The sequence below is a fragment of the Quercus suber genome, unplaced genomic scaffold (genome assembly GCF_002906115.3).
Source record: "Quercus suber isolate HL8 unplaced genomic scaffold, Cork oak 2.0 scaffold_438, whole genome shotgun sequence".
Lineage (NCBI taxonomy): Eukaryota > Viridiplantae > Streptophyta > Magnoliopsida > Fagales > Fagaceae > Quercus > Quercus suber.
In genome coordinates this window covers 1-10,121 of record NW_027069889.1, presented here as the reverse complement: position 1 = coordinate 10,121, position 10,121 = coordinate 1, and the positions used below count along the sequence as shown (strand labels likewise).

At 32.6% G+C, this 10,121-nt stretch overlaps 1 protein-coding gene across 1 annotated transcript; it reads left to right on the top strand.

Annotated features, from left to right (window-relative positions):
* Positions 1 to 2,131: 2,131 nt before the first annotated feature.
* Positions 2,132 to 9,914, top strand: LOC111996139 (alpha-galactosidase 3; the record flags this gene model as incomplete). The annotated part of the gene is made up of 8 exons (XM_065762018.1): positions 2,132 to 2,145; positions 4,019 to 4,160; positions 4,297 to 4,554; positions 4,765 to 4,939; positions 5,617 to 5,678; positions 6,953 to 7,116; positions 7,916 to 8,013; positions 9,856 to 9,914. Coding segments are annotated over exons 1-8 (972 nt in total), but the record flags the coding sequence as incomplete, so codon positions are not given.
* Positions 9,915 to 10,121: the final 207 nt, after the last annotated feature.

Here is a 10,121-nt window from a genome sequence, read left to right as displayed (position 1 = left end):
ATGTCCGGATGTTCGTTCCTTGTGTGAATGAACATAGTAATCACTTTTGCTTAAGTGACTACTGGTGTTGATCTTGCCATGAATTATTACTTTTATGCTTATGTTCATTTTTGCTTGATCATGCTTATTTTGCTCCATATGCATATTAAGTTTTCTGCATACAATGATATTGCTATGTTATTGTGTTTCAGGAGTTACTTATTCATATGTTCAAGAGCTTTACAGAATCTAGAGTTAGGTGTGAGTGAGTTTTCCAACTGTTCCCAACTCACGTTTAAGTCTAGAGTCTGTTGTAGGGTTTTGTCACGGAATAGCCAAAGAGAGAAATTGTAAGGTTGAATTTAATCAACCATTTAATTGGCTTTATTCCGTGACCAATTTGCTTGTAATTTAGCACTTAGCAACCCTGTATTTAGGTGGGAAAATTGTAAGGATAGTGTGTGAGAAGTTGTGAAGAAAAGCTCAAGAATGTGCAAGAAAAACAGAGGTTCCCGGCTAGGGCTCGCGGGTGGATTGCGACTATAAGCCGCCAAAATCTGGTACGTGAGAGGTACACTGGGAAGCTGAAGGGTCGCGCTAGCTGTCACGCTACAGGAGAAAAGTTCCAGACTGGCCAGGCCGTTACGTCGCGACTTGAACTCGCGACTTGGACAAGCCGCGAGACCAAGTCGCCAACTTGCCCTGTTTGGCAAAAACTGACGTTTTGCATTCCCTTCTCACCCTACTATATATACACCCTTATACCCATCATATTTAGAGAGCTTCCAGAGAGAATTTTGTGAGAAAAAACCCTAGAGAAAAACAAGATTGCCTCATCCCCAATCTTCATCTAAAGAGACTCTACAAATTCCTCTACTCTCTTCCTCTCCATTGTCATACCCTTAAGAGGTCATTTACCAAACCCTTATCTCACCACACCCACGTCTGTGAGAAGGTCCATTTGATGCTTAGGGAAGCAGTTTGGAAAGGAACCAATATACATTGGTTGATGCTATGGTCAAGTAGCGGAATCCAGCAAGCTAAAGAAGAAATAGGTTCGGCGTAACCTCGTTGGAGCAAGAAGCTTGGAGGGCTTAGGTACTTGGGTAGATTAGGCTTGGAGGGTCTTCTGCTGTTCATGTATCCCAACTATATTCTTTAGTGGATTTTATCACCGCTTGGAGGGCGGCGGAGAGGTTTTACGCCGAAAACTTCGGTTTCCTCTTCGATAACACATCGTGTGTTGTCCGTGTGTTTGCATCTCTCTTTCCTTTATCTTTGCCTTATATTTACTACTGTGGATGTGTTTATATTTGGCTTAGATTGGTTTATCAATTCTATTATAAGCTTGTTATCATATTTCGCACATTAATTGTTTGATATAAAGCTTGAATTGATATTTTTGTATCTGGGGGTCTAAACTTTCAAGGGTGTTTCATACCCATATTGAACTTTCAAGTTAAAAAAACTAAAAAAGTACTAGAGGTAAACCAAGCTCTTAAAAAAATATATGAATTGTTAAGATTTTAATGTAGGGTTAAAAAATAAAATAGAATTCAAAACAAATTAAAAATTATATAATAGAATAATGATGTGCAAAATTATAAGCTCTCAAAAGCTTATATGACAAAATATTATGACGTCAACCAAGAGTCAAATTGTAATAAAAGAGAGATTATAATAGGTCGTGTGATTGCTTCCTTAAATAGCTCTAATAACTGTTCCTCACCAAAAAAAAAAAAAAAAATTGAATTAGCTGTAATAATTATGACAAAGATCAAATTGGATTCAAATCCTTTAGATTTCCTAGAGTACTCTACCAGTAGATTTCCTTAAATCCTAACCACTATTTAATAATTTAATGGTCAAGATTCTGTTATGTCAGCATTTCACTAACAATATTCTTAAAATAATAAAATAATGTTGCAAACAAAACAATTAAAATTATTGTTAGTGGAATGCTGACATGGCAGAATCTTGACCATTAAATCAATAAAGAGTTAGGATTTAAGGAAATCTATTTGGTAAAGTACCCTAAGAAATTTAAAGGATCTGAGTCCGATCAAATTTGGTACCAGGGGCGTAATTGCTTGGAGGATATTGTGAGATTGTTTTCCTAGAAGATGGTTGACTATAGCAAGATATAGTAATAATGGGAATTGCTCGGTTTTGTATTTTGGCTTGATTTGGCTAATATCCAAAAGACTTGTCGTAAGACCTATGTGATGATGCAAAAAATCAGTAGTTAAGTTCCTCGTCAGCGTAGATGGACAATAATATTGGATTCATCTCTGGTGAATACCTACAATAAGACTCAAGCTAAGAAAATATATACCGGTGTGGTGTTGGCCAAAAACCCTCCGATAATTAAGTCAGAAAAAAAATTCCCAAGAGATATACTGTGAGAGAATTCAACTTGAGAGTAGTTTTTGGAGAGAGAATTGTGTGTACCTTTTGGTTCTGTTTCCCTTGTTTTTATAGCTATCTTTGCTTTAAAGGGCAATGAATCTCTACATTTATGTGTTACAGCTAGTGCATTATAGATGGGTGCTTTGGTGTACACAGCTCCTTTGTTACGGTTGCCCCGTCTGTTACTTTTTGTCATAAATGCTTATAATGAATGCGTAACGCATTTTAGGCTCGTCAACGTTCTAGAGATGATTTCATTGTTTTTTTTGACTCATCAACCTATATTTAGATTTTATTCAATATATTCTTTATTATTCTATATTTAAAATTTGTATATTTTAGATTTTTTATTCATTTAATTTTTTAACAGATGATAATTAAGGAAAATTATCTATTCCAAATACAGATACTTTTGAGCTGTGAAACGATTCGATCACTCCTATTATTATAGTCAAATGTGTGACATTAAAGATCAACACCATTGATGTCCCAAGTTCCAACTCCCAATTTGCAGGTATTCAATTCAAGTAGAAGTGGTAGTATTTATAATTTTATATAACACATTACTCTCCTCTGCTTGGCGGCTGAAAACTTAAAACCATCCATTATGATGAAGATCATTGTTAACGTCTTCGCCTCTCTCTATTTTCTATTCATTCTTCTAAATCCAACAAGGTGCTTCTTCTTTTTCTTCTTCTACCTCTATTCTATTCTATTATTATCTTTCCTAATACTCCCATTATTACATTGCAGTCGCATTTAATTATAATGATCAACTGCCCAGCTTTTTTTTTTTTTTTTTTTTTTTGAGATAAAGATAGAACTGCCCAGCTTTGAAGATAAAGATAACATGCGATTTTATAACTGTCTAAACTGATTAATCATTTTCTCTTACATGTTTCTCCTAAATGAATGACTTGAGTAAGTTTAACTATTTTTTTGGTTGATAATTTGATAGTTGGAGGTGAGAGATTTAAACTGTGGATATTTCCATTAAAAACACCCGAGGTGTCCACTAGTTTAATTTCAAGATTCTTGACAAATTAACCATTTTTAGGAACTTGATTGGTAATAATAAAGGCTTTAGTAAGGGTTTTGGTGGGACTCTCTTTGTATTTGATATTTGCTAAATTCTTTGCTATAGATGCAATGGCGGCTCCATAAATTTTTTTCTCTCCCTTGTGCGTGTGTGTACGTGTTTGTTTCTTACCAAAAAAAAAAAGTTAGGGTGGTCCTGTGACCACCCTGGCTTCAATGGAGCCGCCCCAGCATAGTTGTACAATCAATTATTTAGGTATTCTTTGTGTAACATTTTGGATAATGAATTTTCTTGCATATCAGATTGAGACCAAATTCACCTAATGTTGCTCCCTTTTGCTCTCAATATGTTTGCCCACGCAAAATTAGTTTCTTTGTACAAATTTCATGATTCCAGTAAAGATTAGTGCATGATCTATCAACCTAGCTAGACTCCACAAAAGCCTTAGTCCTAAAAACTTTGGAACGGGTTCGCTCTGTACAAGATCAAAAAGCAAATAAAGTAGGCTAAGAGGAATTTGAGTGTAGTATTTTTATAATTAGTATCATTTTGTTATGTCTTCGTTGAACCATCTATTTGAATTGTGTCAAGGCTATATGTGGAAGCACAATATGCAAGCTCCCCACCTAGAGGTTGGAACTCCTATGATTCCTTTAGCTGGACCATTTCCGAAAAAGAGTGCTTGGATAGTGCTCAATTCATATCTAATCGTCTACTCTCTAGTGGATATGAGGTAGGAAGACTACAGATACAAATCATCTCTATCCCACTTTTTATTGTTCGCTTTATATTCTATCAATCACAAATTGCCAAAATATTCCTTCTAATACTTTCGAGTAAAATACTCAAAGTTTATCTCTGCGATGTAGTATGTTGTGGTAGATTATCTATGGTATCGGAGAAAGGTGGAAGGTGCTGACGCTGACTCTTCAGGATTTGATGTAATTGACGAATGGGGGAGGATGGTCCCTGACCCAGATAGGTGGCCTTCCTCTGTAGATGGAAATGGGTTTACTGAAGTAGCCAATAAGGTGCATAGCATGGGTTTGAAGTTTGGGATTCATGTTATGAGAGGAATAAGTACACAAGCAGTGAACGCAAACACCCTCATATTGGACACAAAAACGGTATTGTCAGAGCATTTTTCATTTATTTATAGTTACTTTATGAAAGAACAAGGAAGCACACTCAATTTTAAAGTTTAATCCTCAGAAATATGAACAATGTTATTGGAATATGTAATGCAAATAGCAAAAATAAAAAAAAAAAGTGTCAAGAATAGTTAGCATTAGTAATAATTGCTTAAGTTTATGTTTTGATATATTTATTTTTATCAGGGAGAGGCTTTTGAAGAGGGTCGCAAAAAGTGGACTGCACAAGATATAGGGATTAAGGAAAGGCCATGTTCATGGATGCCACATGGTTTCATGAGTGTAAATACCACGGCGAGAGCAGGAGCTGCCTTCTTGAGGTCACTCTATACACAGTATGCTGATTGGGGTGTTGATTTCGGTAATTAATTTGACCATTGTTATTGGAAAGTTATCCTTCTTACTCTCTAATGGCATGTTTGGATATTTAAAAAAGGAGGGGGAGTAGAGTAGAGGGAGGGAGAGTAATGCAATTACCTTGTTTGGAAGTTTTTTAAAGAATGGGGGGAGGGGTTTGGAGGAGTTTGGACTCCCTCTAACCCCCCAATTTTAATTCCCCCAAATTGGAGAGATTTGGAGGGGGAGTAGAGGACATAAACTATTGACCAAGTAAATTACCTAATTTATCCTTATTATATTAACAAAATTACACAAGGGGAAGGGCTAATTACTCCCTTCCCCCTTACTAATTTTAAAAACATCCAAATAAGGTGGAGGTGAATCATTCTCCTCTACTCTCCTCCCCACTGCTCCCCTTCCCTTTACTCCCCTCTACTCTCCTCCCTCTCTAAACTTCCAAACAAGCCATAAGTCTCTGTGCATTGCTAGCTACAACATATTAGTTAGGGTGTTTTTGAAATCCCATGAGTTTATGCATGCAGAAACTTAAAAATTTTGATTTGTGCATGTAGTACGACCGTAACCTTATATACAATCTTTTGATCACAACAAATTCAATTGGACAGACACCTGAATGGCAACTCAATCTCCATTTTCCACGTTTTAAGTTTGACATCGATTGTTTATAATTTCTTGTAGTGAAACATGACTGTGTGTTTGGTGGTGACTTGGATATAGATGAAATAAGCGTTGTGTCAGAGGTAAGATGCATCCCCCCCCCCCCCTCCTCTCTCTCTCTCATCTGTGACATTTTGGAGAAAAGTTAAAGACACAACTTTTGCGCAACAATTCTAATGTGGCTAATGTTAATAAATTCATGTTTTTCAGATTAATGTTGGCATAATTCAATGATAAAATTTTTTGTTGATTTAAGTATAGCTTATTTAGTTTTTTGTTAAAGGTGTGCTAAAATATACTTGTAGTTTGAAAAAGTGAAAAAAAAAATATTAAAAAAAAAAATGGGGGGGGGGGTGTGGAATTGTATTTGGATAGAAAGTAGTTGAGCTTAGTCAAACAGTGGCCAAAGCTACATTTTGTCCAGCATGCGATCTACCTTGCTCATGAGTGACACATGGAAGAAATTGATGAAGAATGTCTATTTATGTGCATGCTGAACGTGGCTAGAGAGTGGAATCTGACTATAAACTTTATGAGAGACCTCATTTCATTCCATCCACCTTGTAAAGAAAGAGAGAACCTTTGCCTAAAAGTTGAAAATACTCTCATCCTCTCTTCTATCCATTTCTCTCACCATTGCCATGCATTTGAGAAATTTTTGTTGCCTAAATCTCCTTCGCCATCTACTAAGTTTTGTGAGTTATGTGTTGAAGGTTTAGAAACTTAGGGTGCTATCACATATCCAATCCTATTGGTGGCTTTTTGTTGGTGGCTCAATAGTGGTGTCTCTGGGAAGCTAGTTGAAGATAGGGTTTCGTGAAGCTGGTTGCTAGGTGGAGCTTAGGAGGCTCAAATATATAGGGGAATATGAGTTTGGAAGGTTCATAGTCTTACTTGTACTACAACTATTCATATAATGGACAACTTCTAATGGTGTGGTTGGGGGAGAGATTTTTTCCGCTAGGTGCTCAGGTTTTTCTCTTCCTAAATACTTCCTTGTGTTTAGCTTGTGTTTAGCTTTGGTTTGCTTTATTTCTGCATTTTCATATTGCTCTTTGTATGCTTTAGTTCATATTTGCACATGCTTACAATATGAAATTTGATTAATCACTTACGTTGAACTAAATGGTAGTTTAGAATTAAAAGTGATTAAGCCATAAAATTGGTTTATGGGATTCTAAATATATGCTAGGGTGTATTTAGCATTTCTCAATAAAGAATAAATAATGAGCTTATATGAACGTGATAGTCAATTAGTCACAGTTTTTCACATAAAAAATCTAACAAAAGTTGTGGAATACAATATTTTATTCAAAACATGCACGGTTGATTTATTACATAGTGCGCCTTTGCCCAGGTTTTGAAGCAACTTGACCACCCCATAATGTATTCTCTATCTCCTGGAACCCGTGCAAGCCCAGCAATGGCCAAGGATGTGAGTGGATTAGTGAACATGTACAGGATAACTGGGGATGATTGGGATTCATGGGAAAATCTTGGGTCACATTTCGATGTTTCAAGGTGAAAAGGCAGTTCTAATTTTGTTCAAGATTTTTGAAGTTTAAGTTACACTTTAATCATTACTAGCAATGGGCTCGCACAATGCACAAATAATGCTATAAATTGCTATTTGAGAAGGTTATATAAAATGTTCAAAATATTTTAAAGTAATAACATGAAGTAATGTTGCGATAACATGAAGAGGTTTTTGTAAAATTATTGATGTGATACAAAATTAATTAAGGGGATGAAGAATATAAATTATAGAGTAAGAGTAATTAAATGTCACGTAAATTAGAAATTAGTTATTATGTGGTGTTTCATAGTTTTTGTTTCTTCAATACATTGGAGTTAACTTAAAGTTTTGTAATATCATGTTAATGTTTTGACTTATAGAAATATCATAGAAAGATTATGATGTTACATTTTTATTATTGAAGTATGAAAATGATAGGTTAAACACTCGGTGAAATAGTAATATCCTACTAATAGAATTTTATTATAACCCAAAATATGTAAAAAATAAGAGGTGGAAAGCTAAATGAAAAATTATTCTAACAAAAATCTACATGGCAGAACTGCATGGTTTCCCACGTGAGATTTTTGCTATTTGAAATAAAATTTTAAAATAATAGGCATATAAAATACTGTTATATATGGTGCACACCTATATATAATTAGTGCACACTTATAGATAATTAATATGCGTATTTACACCATTGACACATTCAATGAACTAAAAATTTGACATAAATACAAATTTTGATTATCAATCATTATAGAATACTGAAATTTGTTTTTTTTTTTTTTTTTTGGTTAGGGATTTTGCTGCAGCTAATATGATAGGAGCTACAGGCTTGAAGGGGAAGTCATGGCCTGACTTGGATATGCTACCACTAGGATGGCTGACTGATCCAGGTTATAAGAATTTTCTTTTTACTTTTCCTTTATACATTTAATGAAGAATCTAGCATTTTTTTTAATGTCAGGTACATATACAATTTTTTCTTAATTGACCCCCGGATTTGCCTTCTTTCCTTTTTCTTTTAACATTTAATTATATTTTTTTTGTCATCTATAACTCAGTAGATTTAGACAAAAATGTAAATTTCATCTTTTAAGTTTGACTAAAATTCATTTTAATCCTCTAACTTTATTTTCATATAATTAAGTCATTTAAGTTTTGAATTTACTCAATTCAGGCATTCTGTCCAATTTTGTTAAAAAAAATTTCATTAAAAAAAATATTATTTTCACATAAAAAAATCAGTGAAATTAATAAAAATATTTTATAGATTTTTTATGTGATATTTTTTTCAAAAAAAAATTTCTCATTAGTTGATGGCATACTTAACAACAATATTTTTTAACTGAATAAGATAAGAGGCCTGAATTAAATAAATTTGAAATTTAAAGGACTTAATTGAATGAAAGTAAAATTAGATGACTGAAATGAATTTCAGTCAAACTTAGATGATGTAATTTGCATTTTAGCCTTAGATTTAACAGCAAAAGAGCATATAGGTCCAAAAATATATAAGTAAATCTTATTAATAAAAACTTCTTTTCTTTTCTACAAAAAATTCTCTTTAATTTTGTGTTTAGAAATGTTTAGGATACACGAATACATGAATTTTTATTTTTTATTTTTAATTAGAAGAAACATGCTATGATTTTATGATAAAAATTTTGAGACATGACCTACTTTCTCATCTATAAATAAAATAATTTTATTTTAATTTTTTTATTTAGTATTGTCATTATTATATTTCCCTTATTATACATTATATACATCAAGACATATAAAATTAATTGATTTGTATACTTTTATGTTTTCCTATTTTTAACTTTTAATGTGTGATATTTAATTTATTTAATAAAAACATTAATTTATAATTTTAAAATAATGTAGATTCCAATTAGCTTAATGAGTAAAGTCTCTTATGATTAAATAGGAGACTTGGATTCAAATCCAACCTAAGCAAAAATAAAACTAACGAATGTCTTAGCTTAATGAGAAATAGCAATTATTATAGAACGGACTCTATAAGTTTTAAATCCTAGCATATCTAAAAAAGTTTTTAAAGAATATTAATTGTGATTAATATAATTTGAAATTTTGAAGCATAATTATACACAATTTAATGAAAGAAAATATTATTTGTCCTTCAATTATATAAAAATAACTTGATGAAATTTTCTTATATTTGAGAAAATGATATTTAGAATAAATCTTTTTTTTTTTTTTTGGCCTCTAGAATAAATTATTTTAAAAGACATGTTTTAAGTATAAATTATACATATATGTACATTACTTTTTTTAAAAGAATATATGTGTATTATTTTGTGGATTTATAAATTATTGTTCAATTTAACTCCCAAAAAAATTTCTAGCTCTGCCACTGGGAGCGAGAGAGTACTGCTAGGTAAATCAATGAACTTAGTTGTTGTTTAAGTGATTTTTGCTGTTACATTTAGGGGCTCTTGACCAAGCAGTTTCAATTGACAAATGGGTCCATTAGTCCATGCACTCAAATATGCATCACTTCAATTTCAATCTTCAAAAACAAAGAACTTGCCATTCCAATTCTGCTAACTGACTTCTAAATTGTCTGTCTAGACCAAGTGGCATGGCAACAAGTTCTCCAACCTGCTTCTTTACTTGAAACATGTTATATATCTATGACAAATCGTTGGATAGTTAATTAGAAATTTTCAAAAGTCCCAGTTAACTAACTTTATTTTTTTCAAATATTTTAGAGTCAAATGAGGGTCCACACAGAATAACTAACCTTACTCCAGATGAGCAAAAATCTCAGGTATTTATATCAAAACAAAGAAGTTAGTTATCTGTTGGTGTGTTTTATTAATACAAATAAATAAATATTTACATTTACAACTTATAATTTATTATGAGTATTCTATCTATTAATTTCAAATGGTTATTACAAAAATTTATTATGTTTTTGTAACTTATATCTCCATTATATTGTCATTAAATAGATATTATAGCTTACATGTTTTCT